Below are 22,842 nucleotides of genomic sequence, written 5' to 3'. Positions count from 1 at the left end.
GTTTATTTACAGGGGAATTGCTCTAATTATTCCAATAGGTAGCAGCCACTGTATGAATAATTATTTTAATTAGCAATAAAGTGTTATTAAACCCTTCATGTAAAACATTAAATATAGCAGCATCTTTTTGAGGTCTGTCTTCCTTTTGCAGCTTTTAATTTCTTTTTCTCTTTTCTTTCTAAAAATCCTACTCCATAGTTTTCATTTTTTGAGTGGCTACATTCTCGTAAAATGATCCTCTGGAGCCCCTCCATAGCCATCCAATTTCCTGCCCGAATTTACAGTCTGAAGCATTCAGATTCTCTGTGCTTGTATGCATGGGCAACTCAGAACACCAGGAATGCTAGCTATCTCCACCTTCATGAGAGTTAACTAGTAGCAAACATTCAAGATAGCGCTGGCCACTGGTAATAGCAAACACTTCTAATGTATACGGCAATATTTCAATTGGTAAAAACATGGATATCAGTAGTATTGTATAATTAGGGCTTTGGGGGTCACATAGTCGGTGTAGGAAGCAATTCATGGGTACCTGGAGTCAGCATGAATGTACGAGTCCTTAAAATATAATTATTAATGCAATGGGCATGATTTAATAAAATTCCACAAGATTGGAGAAGATAGACTATAATGAGGGAACCTGCTTGAACAGTGTTAGGCTTGGGTCAGAATTACTACAATAGACCCTCTTTTTGTTTTAATTCAGTGGGCTGGATATACCTAATAAATTAAAAGGAGGAACACCTAAAATAGGACATTGTAGGAACACATACCACAAGCTTATAAAGCATAGACAATAGATATATAATGCAGGAAGAAATGCATGATCATGCTCCCGGACAGTGATCACCAAATTGCAGCCCACATGCAAACAATAATGGTATTGTTCTTCCTACTGGCAAAGGTAGGCATTATTTCTTGCACTGATGGCAACAATTATCCCCTGATGGGGAAGTATTACTCTAAAGACTAGACTCTAAGCCAGCCTTTATCAATAATTTTTACTATGTGGGAAATAACTTTCAGCTAATCAGTAATCACTATAATTACCATATCCACAGCTTACAGTATATTAGCCTGGTGGTCAGTAGAAAGAATGCCTCTAACATTGTTAGCTAAAAGGAAGAACTTCATCCTTAGACGTAGCCAAAAAGATAATTGGTGTAAGTGGTAACTGACCTGACAGGGACACATTGTCCATTGCTCAAGGAACCCCTAAATTACCTCTGGAGGAACCCTGGCAGAGAAATACTGAAGTCATTTTTTATTCCCACTGTTCTCCTAACCTATAGAAATTTTCACACCTATTGACCACAGAAAGTTAGACTTACTACTAATGGGACTTTTTGTAATCTCTTTGCAGCCCCTGAAGGAGAACTGTAAACTGGCCTCGTGTTTAGAAACTCTGAAGAATTCTGCTATTAATGATAAGGGGGTTCTATAAAGAAAGAGCATTGGTTTGGAAGATATTTCATAGCTAGGCAATAGTTATTCTAACCCTTTTATCTGACTTGAATTCCCCTATAATAACTTTTCCAATGTATGTTTTTTTTCAGGCTGAGATTTTTTTCAGTGGTAACCAATTCTAGCGCTTCAGTAAATTTCTTATCTAGTCTGTTGTAGCACTGCTCTGATACAAGAGAATATAAAGCAGTTACGTTCTAAAGGGTTTTCTCATGGGGCAGTGCATGTCCTAATAGGAAGTACATTACAGAAGCATTGAAGTCACACCGTGTTCCCTTAGTTACATTGATGCCGCAATTCAGATGCAAATGTCTTATAACTTGTGGTTCCAGCGCAAATGCATAATTCATAGCACATACTGACGATCACTCGTATTCTTGCCAAATATGAAAATGTCTTTTTATTCAGGGATGGATGCTATGAAACAGTAGAGCTATCTTCCAGTGATTATTTCTTTCTAATCGTATCTGCTTTTCTTTATTTCTGGGACAAAGGACATGCAATGTTTTACGGGTGATTATAAATGAAAACCGGTGAGATAAGAAGATATCAGGGTCAATAAGTGCTGAACAATGGCTACGCCAACAGACAAACAAAAGTGCTATTTTAACCTGTTCTTTTCATTTATTTTCGGGCACAGGCAAAGCCATGCTTTAGGAAGAATTTGCACGCATGCAAACAAATTCATAAAAAAAATAAATAAATAAATACGAATCGGAAATACCATATACCAAACAGTTTAGGGACTTGTTGGCTTTTTGATGGTTTGTTGGCCTTTAAAGTGACCCATACCCTATCAGATATAAGTGGTGACTAGGGATGAGCAAGCAAATTTTTTAAAATCGGTCTCACAGCAAATTGGCCTGTTCTCGCTTACCAAACATATAGGCGAGAATGGCCTTTGTAAGTTTGGACGGCGAGACTTAATTTTTGAGACCTGCAATACGAATTATAGTCAGCTTCGCTCCCCTGACTGCCCTTGCAGCCCATTACTAGTTGTATGTGTTCTTGGATAGAGTTTCTCTATCCAAGAACACAGGAGTCCTGTGTTCCTGGATGGAGAAACTCTATCCAGGAACACATACTACAGGGCGGCAACAGCTCCGCTCCTTTGATTGCTGTTGCAGTTTTGTACTATGTGTTCCTGGATAGAGTTTATCTATCCAGGAACACAGTGTGAGTCTCGCTGGCTGCTCATGAATAAATGCAGTGTGGGAAAAATCCTCTGATTTTTCCCACGGCCTTGTTCATTCATAAACGCAAGCCACATGACTCACTCTGAGAGGAGGAGTATCGCAGCTGCATATATGAATGGAGCTGTGAGAATCCTCCTCTTAGTGAGAGATCCCCGGGCACTACATGTCAGAATGAGGGCAATCATGAATGAGGGTCAGGATGAGGGCAAATCATGAGGGGATCGTTCACTGACAGGAGGATTCCCATGGCTGTATTTATGAATGCAGCCGTGGTAATACTCTTATAGTGATTTCCGATGGTTTTGCGAAATTTCACGAACCCATCGGAACTTTAAGGAAATTTTGCGAGAATACCAGAGGCATTCTCGCTCATCACTAGTGGTGATCAAAGATTTGGAACTAGGTGAGGTTTAGGTTTTTTTAACAGGCCGATGCTACTATTTTATTTTGAAAAGTGCCAAGCTACTTTATTATGAAAATAATGATCTGTGTCCCCGGTCCAAATTCTTGCACAGCAACTTTTAATGGCTCATAACTTTGATCAGCATCATCATTAGTCGATAATAGTGGAAAAAGCAGGATGATCAGGGTCAACGCTTCACCGGTTAAGCTACCATTGATGCCCCTTGAGATGCCTAATGGTAATGGTGACAAGTGTATGTCAAGCCCAAACTTTTAGTGTTGAATATGGAATTGAAGGATTAAAAACCCTGTATAGTTCTAATTGTTGTCTGTACTCCTGTTGTGGGTTTCACTCCTGTTTTTTGTATTGGTGATCTTTGACATCATACATTCTCAGATGTACTAGGTATTTCCCCTGGATCCCAGCAATGAATAAAAGAAAAATAAGTATACAATGCCAGTAATGGGTGGGTAAAGTAAACCTGTTGCTTTGTTGTTTTATAAAATATAAGGTGTCTGTCGAACAGAAGGTGAGTGGATGGCACCAATAGAGAGATTTATTGTGACAACTATCCAAAAGGGAATTTATCTTCTATTTGTATAGATTTCCTCTTATGTTCACATAAATCCTCCGAACAAGAAATAAAAGGAAAACTTGCCAACAGGACGCAGACATAGAAAAAATTAAATCACAAGAGAATAAACCCTTCACCTGCTCTATCCAAAACAAATTCAGATATACTTCAAATATTCTTCAAGAAATAGTTTTGCAGTTGGCAATACAATGTGAAGGTTATGTGAGACAGTTCCCCTGTTGTTTAATGATTTTTTAGAGGGAAACTTTTTATCTTTTATTTTATTTTAGTGTTTTTGGTGATTACAGTCTTATCTACTTACCAGGTTTTGTTGAAACCAATACTACAAGTAAAACAGAAAATTGAGAGAATTAAGAATTACTTTTTTGTATTTTATTAATAAAATTAATATTTTATTATATTATTCTATTTCTTTATATTCCAGCAAAAGGTATTTGTATGTAATAACACATTGCACGTTTTTATGTATTTTTCTTACTAGCCTGATTTCTATGTATAACCAGTTCCTAAATCCGAACCCCAAGATTTAAAAATAAATATCCTTGCAGTGGGGCTGCACTGGCACTGTAAAAGGTAAAATTAATGGTAAGCCAATTTTGGCTAATATGAAATATGAAAACCATACCCTTGTATAGAATACAGTAGTGTTACATAAAGGATGGAATACAGTAGGCTTTCATGACCATTTTAGCATGGGGGAACCCTTAAAAAAAATCAGATTCTCAGGGAACCCTTACTATGATTGCTGTTTCCACAGATCAAAGTATATTACTGTGGTGGTCAGTGGGAAGATTGTCTCTTATATTGATGGTAAGTGGGAAGAATGTCACCCTTACATATAGAAAAAAATAATAATTGATGTCACCGAAATTGACCTGAGAGGCACAAATTAGTCATTGCTCAAGGAACCCCTCTGGAACCCTTGGAATCCTGGTTGAGAAACAATGGAAATGGTACATCAGAATATGTGATGCACAGGGCAACGTACTGAGCATAGCAGGATGTGATATATTGGTTGGCCTACAGCAGGATGTGAGATACATACACTTTTCATGCTTTTTAGATTTCCAGTGGTTCAGAGAGAGTTTTTGTGCATCTCTATGTATTTAAAGCTGTATTGGGTACTTTACATGCAGTACCATTCATACCATTGGAAGGTGCATACCATAAAGATGAGAATTGTGTATTAGAAGGATTGGAAGTGCACAAACAGCATTGACATTGAGGTTTATATTCTAGAAAAAGCTATTTGTATAGTGTAAAGGCAAATATTTACCCTAATATTTAGAAAGGTCAGAGGCAGAAACCTGACATTTGAAGAGCTGTTTTCTTGCTTGGGTTCTCCTGCCAATTATGATAATGATGATCTGCTGAACACAAGTTTAATAATAAATGGAGCATAGATGCTGAGCATGTTCTTCAGTTCTCCTTAGCACAATGTCATTTAGGATATGTCCCACTCCATATGAATATTAAACACCCTGAACAGAATGTTTACTTGAATCGGGGTAAAAAATTTTCAATCTCTCATATGCTTGCTGTCACAAGCTTTGTTCATCCTAGCCTAAATTAAAGCTGACTTCATTCCATAGGCCTTTGTTAATTTCAATTTAACGAAGATTGAGTTTAGGCCATTTTAATTCAGAATATTTATTGCCCTTTGATCAGATTTAGCAATCTGAATTAGCTAATGGCTCCTTGTATCTCTCCATGACACTGGCACCAAGATCATTCAGCTGTTGCTCTGTCTACATTTTCTGTGCCAAGGTCATTACAAGGCTTGGTTAACATTATGGGTAATTAGGAAGGGAAATGTGATGCTGCTCTTGTAGGGAAATTCTTTGTTTCTGCCAAGCTGGAGGACTCACTTGTAACTATCCCATGCTTGTTGCTTGTATGTTGAACTAGAACAAGGGGCATATAATACTACTCTGTAATTTGTCAACCGCATGTCCAGTACACATAGGATATATTTAATGGAGAAAGTGCTTTCTTGAGGCTTTACATCTATCAAGCATGTGTATGTTCTTTTGTATACTGTTGTGTTGTTGGTATTATGTATTGGTAAAGTGAAGGCAAATATGTTTGTACATTTTGGATAGAGCTGTGAATGAATAGAACCCTTGCAAAGTTTTTATTGCTGGTTCTGTTCCCACTTGGGAACTTCACTCTCGTTTTCTCCAATGGCCACCATATACAGTGGTATAGAATGTGGTTGGATATTACAGTTGTCACGAGAAGAAGAGGTGAGGTTAAATAATCAAATATGGATTGTGGGGCAATCTGTCTAAAAGGGTAGTTCACCACATTTTAAAGAGATTTCCCTCACATGTAAAGGGAGGGGAACACATAGGCTGGCTGGTGAGACAAATGTATGTCTCCAGAGGAGCTGAAGACAAACACATAGGAGGTCATCCCTAGTCACAGATCCACATCTTGTAGCCTTGAATTTAGAGTCGATATCAGAAATCTTAGAATGTGACTGGGTTCCAAATATATGATATTTATTACATGTACACAGAGGATACAAAAGTCAGCCATTAATCTGAATAAAATGCATTCCTATTCTAGTAGGGTGGGATAGTGGATTTTATTAGTCTCTAACAGAGGGGAGATCTGCTGTCTTCTCAGCAGCTAAATGCCCAGAATGGTCTGGTGGTGGTGAAATTGTTTGCATGACTCTTTATCCTGGTGTGCTTCATTTTATTGTCAATCTATGTCTTTCCATAAGTTATTCACAAGTTGTTCAATCACACTTATTGCCATTAAAGCTTCTGCTACAGAAAATAACCCTATGTCCAATGCATTGAAAAATCCCAAAGTGATATTATCTCCTAACACTTATATTGTGAAGGGCTGGTATACATCAGATTGATTACCAGCCTGATCAAATAATCCTAATCAGATACAAGTTCAGACGTGATTAGACTGCAGAATGAAACCCTTGCTCTCAATGAAGCAGAAATTTTGACAATCTATAGAGTAAATGTCAGTCTTTCTCAAGCCTTTTAGCATGGGGGAACCCTTGAAATAACTTTCAGGTCTGCAGGGAACCCCTGCGATATTTTCTATATCCACAGTATATTAGAGTGGTGTTCAGTGAGAAAAATGCTTCCCACATTGACCAGTAGGAAGAATGTCACCCTTACATATAGCCAAAAGTTATTTGGTATCAGTTGAACTGACCTGATGGGCAAGAGTTGCTCATTTTTTAAGGAACCCCTAGCAACTTCTGGAGGAAACCTAATGTTCCAGTGTTAAAATGCACTGCTCTACTGAGACCTTGGGCTTTGGTAAGTGGTGATCAAGCACACTTACTACATTTATTACATTCAGTAGTGACATTGTTTCATTCATTCACATCGTTAGCAGGCTAACTTTGGCTTCTTCCTTCAAAAATTATTTACAGAGTTTATTACCTTAAGCTGAACATTTTACAAACAACTGAATGTGTCAGAACTCTGACCCGTCGGAACATAAATTTAACAGGGATAGAGTTAAATATCCGATGTCCCAATACTACTCAAAACAATAAATAAAAAATAAAAAAAAATGTATAAAATGGACTCTAAAGGCACCTTCGTCAATTTTAATGGCACCTTATTTATAAAAAAAACATAATTTATTATATTCCTAAAATAATTTTTATTTGACAGGTATTGAATTATTGTTGCATAATCTTCTTTTTCATCACGTTTCGCAGAATCTGCTTCTTAAGGAAAACTCAGACTGGAACATATTTTTCCAAAATGTACAGCCATTGCTTTAAAAAACAGGTCATTCACAGGCTATCGCATGTGATTCAAGTAGTGGATCCTCAGTTGAGGCTAGAGAGGATCGCACTGGTGTCCACAGGCAATGACTTTCTCTAACCTTTAGCTTTTATTGGGGATGTTCAATTTTTATCCCAAAGGCACTTCAGTATATTGTCATCCATTTTTCAGCAAATCTCAAAATATTCAATTTTAAGTGCTGTGCTGGGTGAGTCAATATAAGTTCTTAGAATGTCAAATGCTATGCTCCTGCCAGGTTGTCTGCAAAGGTTAAAGAAAACCTTCCAGGTTGCTTGTGACACCAGCATTATCTCTTCTAGCATTACCTGGGGACCCACTCCTGATAGGAAATGTGATAGTCTGTGATTGACCTGTTTTTAAAGTTTTGGGTATACATTTTGCAATAATGTGTTCCACTCTGTTTTCCTGAAGAAGCAGATTCTGCGCAACACTTTGTAACATGACATAAGGATACAACAATAATGTATTCAATGCCTGTCAAATGCAAACTATTTTAGGAATATAACACATTATGCTTTTATAATTATAAATGTGTGTGTGATGACAATTGATGAAGGTCCCTATAAAGTCTAATATATTTTTTTCTGTGATTGTTAAGGTTGTCTGATCACAAAACTCTTTTATTTCTATAATATATATAGGACAGCAGATTTAAAATGTGTGATCCAGCTTTGCTTTGCTCTTTTAAAGAATTTTCCAGGTTTGACTGCCTAAATTCTCCTCAACTTAACTTATTACAGAATTATTACAGAATTTCTGTGGATATCACAAGTTCTTTTTGCATCATTTGCGTTTATTTTCAATTCTTCATTGTTTTTTCTACTTTTCTGATCTTGCCTTCATTTTCTTCTTCCGTTGCCTCACTTCAGACATTCACCATCTGCTGAATCTCTCAACAGGGATAGAATGCAATTTTCCCCCCAAGCCTTACCACCATTTAATGACATATTTCATTTCCAGACGCTGCGTTGCTGGGTGATATCTGATGAGTTGGCAGCTGTTGGCACCCTCTGTATTTTCTACATTTTATTCTCCCCAGCCATGAGAAATTGCATCTGCTGGTAACATTAGATGCATTCTAGCAACATGTGTATGTACACAGTGATATATAGGAAATGTGATCAGCATGTGTAACTCTTCTAGCTACACCTTTGGGTTTATTGTTTATTGGCACTACTTTTACCATACGATATTATTAATCATCATTACTTTACATTTAACTCCTGATTAAAAAAAAAACTTATTGGCATATATATCTATAACAGAGTGCAGATATATTTTCTCAATGGCGAGCTCTCGATGGGTATGTCAGACCTCAGATTCCACACAGAGATCAAGAATCCTTCTCTGTAGCATGCGGGAAACAGGCTTTTCTACTCAGTCTATAGCTGGAACTGTAAAAAAAGTAACATTTTTTTCATCTTTTGTTTTCATGAACATTTAATGTATTTATCGAACTTAAACTTGGGGTTCAGATGGCCTTTTAAAAAGGGGGGCAAATAAGCAGAGATACAATGCATAAGCTTCTGAATAGTTTGCATCTGCGGAATCGGCATCTGTGGTCCCCTTGGGGAAATTTCCTTTATTATTGTGTTTCTGCAGGGAGACGGAAGATAGTGATGGCCAATCTCTCCAGCACAGGGAAAGGCTTGGGTTTGGGATATGTTTAAAGCTATAATTTGCTGCAAGTTCCTTGAATTATGGTGGTTTGTGGTATAGTGGTTTGCAGTGAACATATAGAGAAAGCTGATGAACTGCATTAAAGGCATCGATAGATGACCTACTACTTTAAAACTGAGTGCTAGCTCTTTGGGTAATCACACCTTCTCTGCTATTTTATACTATCTATTATTATTGAGAGCTTTTTTTCTTTAATTTTGGGACTGATGTAAGGTTAGGGGACACACTGTCACTGAGCAATACATACACACATACATATATACATAAATACATACATGCAACTATACCTCCTACATATATCACAGCGCTGTACAAAGATCAAAGTGCTGTACAAAGAGTCATACAGTATGTCTACCAATTTTGGTTTAAATGTCTCCATGTGTTTCCTAGTGATGACATACACACATACATACATACATACATACATACATCCAAATATAGCTCTGACATATAGCACAGCGCTGTACAAAGATGACTGGTGCACTCACATGAGTCTCAGTCGTATGTATAGCAGGTTTGGTTAAAATGTCTCCATGTGTTTTCGAGTACACACATACATCCAATTATATATATATATATATATATTTATATAGCTCTGACATATACCATGGTGCTGTACAATGAAACACTGAGCTAGACCCATCAGTCTCTGTACAGAGGAGCTGACACTCTAACGTCCCCCCACAGTCACACGCTAGTATTATACATTTATTTAGCTCTTACATATACTGCAGTGCTGTACAGAGAACACTGAGCCAGTCCCATCAGTCTTTGTACAGAGAAGCTGACACTCTAAGGTCTCCTCACAGTCATACACTACTATTATACATTTATATAGCTCTGACATATACCATAGTGCTGTACAGAGATCACTGAGCCATTCCCATCAGTCTCTGTACAGAGGAGCTGACACTCTAATGTCCCCCAGCGCTGCACAAAGATTACTGCTGCACTCACATGAGTCTGAGTCATACTGTATGTCTAGCAGTTTGGTTGGAATGTGTTGATGCGTTTCCTAGTGATGGTGGAACAAAGCACGTTTGGTTGGGATGTCTCCATACGTTTCATCCAAATATAGCTCTGACATATAGAACAGCGCCGTACAAAGATGACAGGTGCATTCACAGTCTTAGTCATATGTATGGCAAGTTTGCTTGAAATGTCTCACACACACACACACACACACACACATACACACACACATACATACATACATCCGATTTTTTATATATAGATTGCTTTAGGGCAAGGGTTTACTGTAATTAAAGATTTGTCAGCAACAGTAATATTTCAGTAAGAACAACATAGATCCAATTATTGGCCAACTTGGCACTATATACAGTCTTCCTACTGTACTGTCAGAGAGTTTCAGCATAAGCTGCTAAAAAAAGAATTTCCTATCACAGTAGTCCTAAAACCCGACACATTTCACCTTAGCAGGCTTCCTCAGGGATAGTAGCAATATGTGATACAGACTAAATCATAGATAACGCTTATCAATACATTTTATGTGACATCATTTTATAGATATTTATATATTGTAAATGTGTTTGTATAATGTGAATCAATAAATATATAACTAAAACTGTCCTGCCACTGGCCAATAGTACACTTCCCTATCCTCTGTAATACTAATTCTTGTAATAAAACTTCTGTCTGTGCTATTTGTATCTATTAAATCTGGGACTATCCTTGCTCATTAAACCTGTCCTTCTGCTGGAAAATGTTAAATCTCTGAACTGTTATTGGGAATTTGATAGAAAATGACCAGTGGCAGGGCAGTTTTGTATCAGCCAGAGTAAGGGCAGCCTCATCAAACTACAGGACAGTTCTGTCTAAAAAATAAGTCCCTTTTTTAATAAATGATCCAGGGAAGAGTTTTGCTACTGTTTGTAAACCCAGCTAAAAAGATATAAAGGTTGTTCATTTACTCTGTGTGTGAAAATTGTAATGTTCCAGAACACCAGCACCTTTCATTCATGTTATTTATTTATTTTTGAATTGTAAATGTTATCCCTCAACATCCCATGAAAAGCCTTTCCCCCACTCTATAAGCTCTCAAAATGACCAATATTTACAAACAAGCATTGTCTTCCATGGGCTTCAGTGGAAAACTTCATAGAGTTTTGGTTTGCCCAGGCATGTTTGTTTATTCTTTCTCCTATGAGGTTTTTTTTTATTTCTGTGTCTTTCTATAAATGTGCAGAACTCTACAAAGCACAGCCATTTGTGTTGCTGTTCATTGTGATTCTGAACCCACACATTACAACAAGTAAAACAGTGCACAGAAATGGGTAGAGTAGTTCTATGTTCTTTCATATTGCAGTGTACCAGTAAAATATTCAGTGAGCCTGATTTATGAAAGCTCTCCAAGGCTGGAGAGAATACATTTTCATTAGTGAAGCTGGGTGATCCAACAAACCTGGAATAGATCTGGTCCAGGATTAAAAATATTTGCTAGCAAATAGCAAATGACTTTGAAAAAAATCCATTCCAGGTTTGCTGGATCACCCAGCTTTACTGATGAAAGTGTATCCTCTTCAGCCTTGGAGAGCTTTAAAAAACCAGGCCCAATGTTTCACACCACGTGTAGTGTGACTAAAGCAATTCTGCCCTATTTATCTCCATTTCTTTCATTCCTTGTCCAAGAGTTTTTAGTGACATCTAGCTATTTAGCTTTGGGGTTTTTTTCTGACCTGAATCCACTGAGAGGCTTAAAGCTTCAACAGCTATGTTAGACTATAACCTTAATTGTTATTTATGTCCAATACATTAAGGGAGGTCAAAGCCCTCTGACTTGTTACACCTTAACCAAGTACAGATCCCAAAACTGGAAAAACTTATTTTGTATGGGAAAGGGCGGGTTAATTTTTATTATTCAAATCCTCAACTTCGCTCCCCCAGCTCAGCCCTGGCTTGGCTGAGCATTTTATGATTTCCTTATTTGTATCAGCAAAAGTAACCTTTTCTTTAACCTACTCAAATCTTATTTTTCTGATTTTTAGACTCCTGAATATTTGATTCCTAGATCTTCTGACCGATTATAAGACTTGATTTCTGACCTTTGCACATAATTATAAACACATTCCTAACCATGTTTTTTGTACTCACACCTCCAGAATCATCTATTTTGGTTATCAAGCAATCATCATTGCAGCATCCATGTAAAGTTCAGCACCATATTACAATGATTGTGTTCTAGATTAGCATATTGAGTTTTCACATTTTTTTAAAGCTTATTAACCTTAGGTGGAAATGTGTTGTTTTCACTGCTTGCAGCACACAGACTGACCCGTGTTTGCGTCTCTGGCTGTCCCAACGCCTTTTTGGGCACTTTGTAGAAATATTGAGCCTGATTTATCAAAGCTTTCAAGACTGGAGAAGATATATCATGGGTAAAGCTGGATGATCCAATAAACCTGGAAATGATCGGGTCCAGGATTGAGAACATTTGCCAAATAATAGCAATTATGTTTAAAAACGTTTGTGTGAAGGTGGTCATCCTGGTAGAGGAAGGGATTTGCTTCTTTTCCTCCCTGGTTACAGGTATTTTGATGACAAGTCTGGTAGGGATCAAGAAGAATCAAGGGAATATTGAGCAGCACAATGAGGACATCACCAAATTGCAATCAAATTGCATCCAATCAAATTGCTTCTAAATTTCAATAGATTTTCAGTCAGAAGCTACAGTGCTAAAAATGTTCCTACATATACAACTAGGGTATGAAGAGGAATTGCACGGTTGTTTTTCAGGGAGAATTCAAGTCAACAGGTAATTCTTGTCTTCATGGCCTTTATTGGCAGGCAATACTTCTTCAGAACTTTTTTGTTGAAATGACCCTACTGGGACCACAGACAGAAACAACCTGGTAGATATTTCAAGGTCTCATCCGAAACGGCTGCAGTAGATCTAGATTCAGGCTAATGGTTTCACTGCTAAAAACATTTTCAAAAACCGGGTAACATTGTGCAGAATGGGTCTGCTCATTAACTATTATTAGATATGTGTTAGGATGCGGCACACATGTTGACACACATTTATTAGGATTCTAGATACAGAGCCTGATTTATTAGCTCTCCTAGGCTGGAGAAGATACACTTTTATCAGTGAACCTGGGTGATCCATTTGATAACAAATAACTTTTAAGGAATCTTTTCCAGGTTTGTTGGATCACCCAGGTTCACTGATGAAAGTGTATCCTCTCCAGCCTTGGAGAGCTTTAATAAATCAGGTCCATTTTTGTGAATTTTCAATGGGATTTATTACAAAAAAGGGGAAAAAAGGATTTCCAGTCTGTTACTATCCGCAAGTGTTTCAGAGTATATATCCATGGGTGGTAACTGCAGATGTAAAATACTGTTACTCTGAACCAAGCTTCAATGACTTCAAAGGATATGTACACTAGAACCTATTTATAAAGCAGTGAATCTCACATTCACCAGGCATTCTTTAGAGGAAAATCAACCAATTAGACATGGAAGATTCTCTCATTTATAAATAGGCCCCATGGAGTTAAATTCTGCACTTTTACATCCAAAACTGCAGAGAGGCTGCAAGGCAGGGAGAAGCTGATCCTGTCCCTAGGGGGTGCTGTCTGAGATGATCACCCCTTTGCCCCATAGGTGGATTAGTCCTGTGTTTTTGCAGTATAATGCTGGCCAAATACTCCCTGCACTATGGATGCCATTGTCACTGTAATGTTACATTTTCCTTGACGCTCTGTGCAATGATTAGATTTTATACACACAATGAAAACTCCTTGACACTGAAGCTTGTGCTGTCCATTTATAATACTGCCGTTATCTCACCCAACTGCCGCATTTAGATTTTTTGCTTACTATTATCATCATTGCCTTCAGCTTTTTATAGCATGCCATTATGTTTATCTAATTTATTCCTTTTATATTACTGATGGAAAAACATTCTGTTTCATCTTTTAAGGTTTTGCAGCAAAACATTTGCATTTCCCTCTACTATAAGGCAGGCCGTTTTTTTACCGATTCCAATCTGTTATTGTATTGTGTTATGTAACAATTAAAGGAAGACTTTGCTTTGCAGTTTTTGCATACTCACTGGCTGCATAACACAACTCTGATGTATTTCCAGAAAAACAACAACCTTGTGAAAAGTATACAGAATTATTACATATATGGAATCTATATGATGTTATATTATATTACATATATAAACAATCACTACTATGTGCAATATAATGATCAGTATTTTTCCTATACTATTTCCAAAACCCTAATAAACAAAAATATGAGAAAAGGGAAAATGAAATAGTAAAATCAAACCAGGACTCCTCACAAGCAGCTCATTTACTATTAAAATTTACAAGATTAGATTTGCCTAAAGAATTTGTAATTTTGTCCAGGCAGTCTTGTTTTGTGGTCTAGGTACCCTTTCCAAAAGGCAAAACCAAATCAGCATTCTTGGTTTTGTCTTTTACAGGTAGGCTATGTTCACACATCTATTGATTCTCACCCAAGACAAACGGTTGTGCTTGTCTCAGATAAAAATCTGAAATGTATACAACAGTCCCCTGGAAGTCGTTCATCAATCTGCCACGGTGGAACGGCCTTGTGCGCTATAGATCAGAGCACAGCAGGGTGTCGCTTGTTCATTCCAGTCCTTCCCCTCCGCACCCTATAGAACAGAATGGTGCTGTGTGTACAGTGATCATTCTATATACAAACACCATGCTAGCAGAATTAGACTGACTGCAACGTGAACTTCACTGATTGCCTTTAAGAAATAGGCCCTTAGCTTTGAGCTGTTGTGTATTGAAACACAAGAAGCTCAGGTGTTTATACTAGTACTACATACAATTTAAAACCTTGGGAAATGCTATCTGAAGAAAATATTATAAGGCATTATAACTTATGAAGAGAGAATGTTCATTTAGATTGCACTTTAGAACGAAGAATATGATCCTGTGTGTACTCCTATATCTGACACCACAATTTATTTGGAAGGTGGCTTTATGATTTGGCTCACTTGGACAGTAATAATCATCATAGTTCTTTATGCAATAAAATAACCTTACCTGCCTGATCTCAATTCTTAAAATACACTCAGTGTACCCCGTTCCTTCTGGGAGCTGCCATATTTCTCTTTTTTATGATTACACAGTATTTATATAGCGCTAACATATTACGCAGCACTGTACAAGTCCATAGTCATGTCACTAGCTGTCCCTCAAAGGAGCTCACAATCTAATGTCCCTACCATAGTCATGTATTTGACTTGAATTTTTTTGAGGGGGGAGGACAATTAATCTAACTGCATGTTTTTGGAATATGGAAGGAAGCCCACACAAACACAAGGAGAACCTGCAAACTCCAAGCAGATAGTGTCCTGGCTGAGATTCAAACCCTGGACTCTGCAAAGGCCAGAGTGCTAACCACTGAGCCACCATGCTGCCACTTCTTCCAGGTTTCAGTCACCCATCTTGACTGGACAGGCTGGGGCATCACCTGTCCCCTTCAGCAATATAGACCTGCTTGCAGTTTTTTTTTTAACATATTAGGTTTGCACTGGATCATTCAGACTAATGTTCAGTGACAGCGTTCAGTTGGCTGCATGTCAGATGAACATCCAGTGGTCTTCTAGTCAGCCCAAACATCATTCGAACATAACATTTCAATATGCAAAGAAAGTGTCACCGTCAATATTTTCCTAATTTTCATTTCGCAATCCCATCTGTGTCCATGTGAACCCAGCCTGTGAGTCAGATACATGTGAAATTTACAATGTTTTTATTTTATTAAGGTTAAATTTATTCCTTTGGTAAATCTATTAAAGGCTGTTGACAGCTTTGCTGGCTCACTGGTGAATTCTCTTGTACTGCAGAAAGGGCGGACAGGACGTCCACTGTCATTGGGACAGCAAGCGAGGGAAAATGTCCCAAATGGGAGCAATAACAATATGATCTAATTTTATCCAAAATGTTTATTTAAAAACTGTATGCACTTAAATAAATGTCAAATATCAGTATTTATATTGGGGAAATTAGATTTATTATACAACCATATATACAACCAAAAAGCTTGCCTATAATAAGTTGAATGGGAGTTACCTTCAAATGTGTTTAAATCTTTTAAACTTTCTTTTCATGTTTGCCATTTACTTTATTCCCTACATTGTTATTAGATTTATCTCCACCAATTATGGCTCCTTTTTCTGTTTTTTTCAAAAGACATCTCATAGTAACTCAAGATTATTGTCAGCCAGAAGCTAGTTGTATTTTAAGGATGGATAACGATCATTTTTGTTAATTGTCTTTTACATACAAATTACCACCAAGATCAAGATTATAACGCACAGGCGGTAAAATTCACCAATTTTGTGATAAAACCCAAAATGAGTGGCTGTAAAAATGAGAAATCAATGCATGATAATATAAATTCTACACGCTATGCATCATTTATTGACCCTAATTTGTATGTAAAAAATATCACTATGTGAAAAAATATACACATATATAATGCAATTTTATTACCTGTTTATAATGCTGATAAATTCATTTATTTCTAACTACTTTTGGCAGGGTAGTCAATGGACATAAAGGGCTTGATTTATCACAGCTCTCCAGGACTGGATAAGATCGACTATCATGAGACAACCTGTGTGATCCAGCAAACCTAGAACGGATCTGGTCCAGGATTAAAACATTTGCCATAAAATAGCAAGAGTGTTTTTAAGTAATCCATTCTAGGTTTGCTGGGTTACCCAGGTTCTCCCATGATACTCTATCTTTTCCAGGCCTGAAGAGCTTTAATTTATCAGGCCAATAGTTTGTATTCTTAGTAGTAGTAGTTGTAGTCTTAGTAATGACAAGGTAAAGTACCCATTCATAGCAAAGTAACGGGGTTTCTTGATAGTTGTATTCCTCTGCTACTCTGAGTATAACACCTTGTATGAGCCAAGTTCATTGCCCACTGCCCGGGCCAGGTTTTTGACTGGTCAGATGCAGAGCACTGTACTGTGGCAGGAATGGAAGAGGGCCACATGCCTTTCTATAACAGAAGTAGCAGATGGCACCATGGTGGCAATAGAAGGTGGGGAAGGTATTTCTATTAGAGGGGCATGTATCAAAGGTCTAATATTATGTCTACCCCACCAACACTATCTGTTACTTTGTAAAAAGTTTACTTGAACACTGTTGCTTATGTGTTTGTATGTTATCTTTTGCAGGTGATGGAAGTGAAAGGACAGATGATTCACGTTCCCGAGTCCAATTCTATTTTATTTTTGGGTTCTCCACGTGTTGACAAACTGGACGAGCTGATGGGGCGAGGCTTGCATCTATCTGACATACCCATCCATGATGCCACCCGAGACGTAATCCTAGTTGGCGAACAGGCTAAGGCCCAGGATGGCCTCAAGAAGCGAATGGATAAACTGAAAGCCACTTTGGAAAAAACCCACCAGGCTTTGGAGGAGGAGAAGAAGAGGACAGTGGACCTTTTGTATTCCATATTCCCAGGAGATGTGGCTCAGCAACTCTGGGAAGGGAAGTCTGTTCAGGCCAGGAAGTTCGATGATGTGACCATGCTCTTTTCTGACATTGTGGGGTTCACAGCCATCTGTGCACAATGCACTCCAATGCAAGTGATTAGTATGCTGAATGAACTGTACACTAGATTTGATTACCAGTGTGGATTCCTGGATATATACAAGGTAATCTAGTTTCATTATGTTTAGCATTATTTGAATTGGTTCCTTGTTATCTTCATCTCTGCTATATTTTTCAAGCATATTGTTGTTTAACATGTACTTTTCCTTATAGAAGAAATGCTCAACGGTGATACAAAGTAAAAAGCATTAACAACTAACTGGAAATAAGTTTATAAGGCCAAGTCTAGCGCCTTTTACATGTTTTTGGATCCGGCCAAATAGTGTTTTTGGTTCATGGTTGCCGCATTTTCAATGAACAGGTCCTGCTTTTAGCAGATTTATTTGAAAATTAGATCTTTTTTAAGGACATAGGCCCTGATTTATTAAAGCTCTGCAAGGCTGGAGAGGCTGGACTTTCACCAGTGAAGCTGAGTGATCCAGCAAACCTGGAATGAATCTGGTCCAGGATTCAAAGCATTTGCTAGCAAATAGCAAATGACATTGAAGAAATCCATTCCAGGTTTGCTGGCTCACTCAGCTTCACTGATGAAACTGTATTCTCTCCAGCCTTGGAGAGCTTTAATAAATCGGGCCCATAATATCTATTTTTTGTTAAGGTTTAGATCCATTTAACACCACCAATAAACTATAAACATACAGCCATCGAATTAGCCAAGTGGGATTTGATTTCCTCCAACATGATGGAAGCTGATATTGATTTGATCAGAGAAGTGTTTCTCAAAGATGTTCCTTCAGAGGTTACTGGAGGGTCCTTGAACAATGAGCAATTTTTTGCCTCTCTGATCATTTGCAAATGCGACCAATGATCTTCATGGCTATCTGTAAAAGTGACTTTTTTCCTTCTGACCATTAGTGTAAGGGTGATATTCTTCCCACTGGCCACCATGTTATTATACTGTGAGCTGTGGATATAAGAAGGGGTCACTTAAAAACCTGAAAGTTTTGCAGAAGATGGGATGGAATTTGTAATGAGAAATTGTGCTTGGTTCTTTGCTCTGTAGCCATGCTGCCCTAAGTATTGGCCTACAAGTGTCTTTTGGTAAATACCCCTTGTTCAATTGGCTTATATGCATTTTTATATAGTCATATTAGTGACTATAGCTAGAGACTTTCGGTAAGGCATTAGATCTCATCAGTTATTAATAGAGGCTTTGTCTTTCTGCTGAAGAACAATTATTTGCAGTACTGTAGCAATCAGTTGCTGACGTTGTACCCCAGGGTGTGCTTTGTTCGAGTTAGGGACTTTAGATTGCTGTGGACCTCATGCTGAACACATAAGAATTGTTTCCAGGCAATGTGAATGTGTTAACATGTACAATGTAGATTTCAGCTCTTTGCTTTACTGAATTAAGCGTTGGCAGGGTTGTAAAGAATGGTTTCTGAATCCTCACACCACTAATGTACTCAGTTCATCAACAAAACTGTTGAGTATTACCATTTAATAATGGCAGCCTGACCGCTTTTGCAGAGTTCTTATGGAAATAAGCTCTTAATAACTTTTAGAGAAAATGCATGCAAACAGAAATTACGCTTATTAAATACTTAACCCAGATGTAAAGTAATAAAGCTCCAAAGCACACATCTTCTAATACAATCACCTTTAGCATCCATCTAATGATTAAACAATACTGCTTTCAAATCTGGGAAAACAATGTTCTTAGTTGCTTGTCTTAAGCACTACTTTGACAGTAACCACAAGCTTGTATTTAATGCAGTTGTTCATCTTCACTTTTTCCTGCACTGATATTCAGGAATAGTCAACACTGAGCACTTAGGTCTTCAATGTCAATGTCCTAGCCCCAGGAAAGCAGAACGATGCATCAGTCACCATCTGCAAATCATGGGCCTAGGTCAGTTCAGACCCATTCATTTTAATGGCATATGAAAGTTAAAAGTTGTTAGGAAATAGTAAGAAGCAGCAGTGGGTAGTGCAAGTCACCGAAGCAGCAGAGATGACTTCTCAGACTTCTTAAAGAGCTGTAAAGCTTTACAGGAAGGCTTATATTATGTGCATCACAGGGGGGACATACAGTATGTGCCACAAAAGAATTTATGCTATATGATAAGTAGAAGGTAGACAGTATGTGCAGTAGGTATGACAGTGGAGGAGTGCAGAGAGTATTACGGTGGGGAGCATGTGTAAGAGAGCAGTGCAGAGGATTTGGTTCTGGGTAGTAGGTACAGTAAAGGATTGTGTATGGTAAAGAAAAGTGCAGTAGGTATGACATTTGACAACATGTGCAAGAGAGGAGTGTAGAGAGTAATATAGTGGGGAGAACGTGTCGGTGAGCAGTGCAGAAGTATGGTTCCGGGTAGTAAGTACAGAAGAGGAGTAAGTTGTGGCAGGAAGCAGCAAATGCAGAAGAGCAGGGCAGATAGTATGATGATGGAACCATGCTCCCTGCACTGCCTACATTAGAAGAGTGTGGATGGTATAGGAGCGACAGTATGTGCAGGAGAGTAGTGCAGAGGGTATGACTCTGCTGGAGAGAAGTTTGGAGAATTTGTACAGTTAACCATAATATATAAGGGAAAATAGACAGCAATTTGGACTTCAACCATCCAGGTAGTGCAGCATGCAGTAGTTTTTGTCATCTTTTCACCATCATCTTATAAAATGAGCGCCATCTGGGAATATAAAAATATATATAAAAATATTGTCAGGAGAATACCCTTCTCTGTTTAAGAGCCTATAAACACCTGAAAGTTTTAATCATCATTTAGCCTACAGACATTGAAAGCCCATCTATGGCCAAAAAACTAAAAGTTAGAAGTCCATACACAGATGTCCTGAGCTAAAATGTTATGTTTCATATTGCAGTAAGAAATAAAGTTCCCACAGTTGTTGGAAGAATTTGCCTCTCGGGAACATATATGTTCTTGTTCCCAACATTTTTCATGCAAATGGAATTTATTAAGTGAGTAAAGAAATTCATCTATTGCTTGGCTGCAGACAAAACAAAACTATCAAGGACATGTACTGAGGTCTAAAAAATACAGCAGGATGGTGTTTTCCCCTATCAGGGTATCTAAGAATTCATTCTCTCTCTCTCTCTCTCTCTCTCTCTCTCTCTCTCTCTCTCTCTCTATTCTCTGAAAACTTTGTTTTTTAAGATAAATACAGTTTCTTTTTTCCTATTTATTTTGCTGTAAACGTCTATAGTTTGGCGTTTAAGGAAGCTGCTTCTGCCATAATTACATATATGTTTCTGAATTACAGAAATACCTGCAAGAATATCACTGTACTCTGCGCCCTAGGCATCTGGTGTCAGTCCAGATATATTGTTTAGAGTTTAACTAAAGTGCTGGTTTATAATTCCTTTTTACAATGCAGAGTGTGTCATCTAGCAGGGAGAATAGAGATCTTTGGTTATTACTCTCACAAAGTGCTGCCTTCTACAGCCAAAATGTATAATTAAGGTAATCGAATGCAGCTACAATAAGTACATCCCGAGCAAGTCTTTGGATTCTGGAACGAGTGCACACATTTATTAATTCCTTTTTAAATTTAATTTAGGGCTATGAGCATTTTTTATTCAAAAGATCTCTATTTAACACTATTGGCATTGAAACCAGCCACACAATATATATGACGCAGAATAAAATAAAAAAACATCTTTCTACATGGGGGAAACATGGTTTGTGGTGTTTCCATTCCTTTGCTGTCATTTGAAATAGACAAACATTGTGACAGGATGTCAGACTTGCCAGCTACTGCCTTGTAAAAATGGGGAGGAGGGCATGTGTGGGGTATAAACCACAGTGATTTGATCATGAATATGGCAAAATATAGCCAGGAACATGATGGTAACCAAGATTTATGCTTCAGTCTGAAAAAAAGATATTTTTTTTACATCCTCAGTCTGCAAGGTTTATTCTGTAATAAGTCTATTTTTACTAACGCTATTTTTCTGATACAAGGTGTGATCATATCTCTAAATAGTCTTAGACAAGATATAGATGGACACCCTATAGTAAAAAGGGCCTGATTTATCCAAGGCTGGAGAAAGTAGAGGATCGTGGGAGAACCTTGGTAATCCATCAAAGCTGGTATGGATTTTCTAAAAATCGTTTGCTATAAGGCAAAGGATGTGCCCCCATCTGCTCATGATCATGATTGATTAAAATTGATTAATTCAAAAATATGTTTTTTAACCAATGCTTTTCCTTTATACAAGGTTTCCTAAATAATGAAAAATCTAATACAATGACCCTGATTTATTAAAGATCTCTTATGAAAGAATTATCAAACAAACCTGGTTCCCCCCTGGTAGTCAATCTTCTCCAGTCTTGGAGAGCTTTAATAAATCAGGTGCAATGAGTTAGAGTTTTATTAGGATTATTAGGTTTAGTTCAGTTTACCACTTCTAGGAATCTTTTTTTTCCATAGAGGTTCATATATTAATCCAACAAAGAGAACAAGAAGAAAATGTCTGTGAAGGTTCTCAATTATCCAGGTAACTGTATATCTACGGTGGTAGTAGTTGGTCACATTCAACTGGACTTGTTCTTGTAATGTTGAATCTAAACTCCTTTATCAGTTTGTGATCAAGTGGCTTGAAAAGCTGCAAAAAGGTCTTCAACAATGGAAGTCCAGTTAAATGGGACTTACAAAGGAGGAAAAGGGACCAGAGGGCTACAACAAAGTTTTTTTTTAAATCAATTATTAATTTATTAGTAATATAAAACAAGCATTTATATAGTTTTTTCCTAAAAAGAAAAAGTACAAAAATTTACAAATGAGCACTGGGATGCCTAGTATACTTGACAAATATGGTGAATTAAATTTCAACAAGCCCCTCCACCATAGTAAAATGGATAGAAAATTATATATAACTCACATACATAAATATTATATAAATAAATATATATATATATATATATATATATATATATAAATAAAAATATATACCGTATTTTTCGGACTATAGGACGCACCAGGTTTTCCGCACGGGAAAACAAGAAAAAAAAAATTCATTTGATTTCCCCTGAGATCCAGCGTGCGGCACTTGTGCCCGCCCATGAAGGCGGCGCCGATCGGCATTCATCAAATCAATCGGCGCTGC

The 22,842-nt window shown here is 37.5% G+C and overlaps 1 protein-coding gene across 1 annotated transcript in view; it reads left to right on the top strand.

Annotated features, from left to right (window-relative positions):
* The window catches only part of GUCY1A2 (guanylate cyclase 1 soluble subunit alpha 2), a 126,965-nt gene that overhangs the window by 66,585 nt on the left and 37,538 nt on the right, over nucleotides 1–22,842 (top strand). The window contains exon 5 of the mRNA XM_072403147.1: nucleotides 17,333–17,818. Within this exon, the coding sequence (XP_072259248.1) occupies nucleotides 17,333–17,818 (486 nt within the window). The remainder of the gene's footprint in view (nucleotides 1–17,332; nucleotides 17,819–22,842) is intronic.

The sequence above is a fragment of the Pyxicephalus adspersus genome, chromosome 1 (assembly GCF_032062135.1).
Source record: "Pyxicephalus adspersus chromosome 1, UCB_Pads_2.0, whole genome shotgun sequence".
NCBI lineage: Eukaryota > Metazoa > Chordata > Amphibia > Anura > Pyxicephalidae > Pyxicephalus > Pyxicephalus adspersus.
This window is presented reverse-complemented; position numbering and strand designations above follow the sequence as displayed.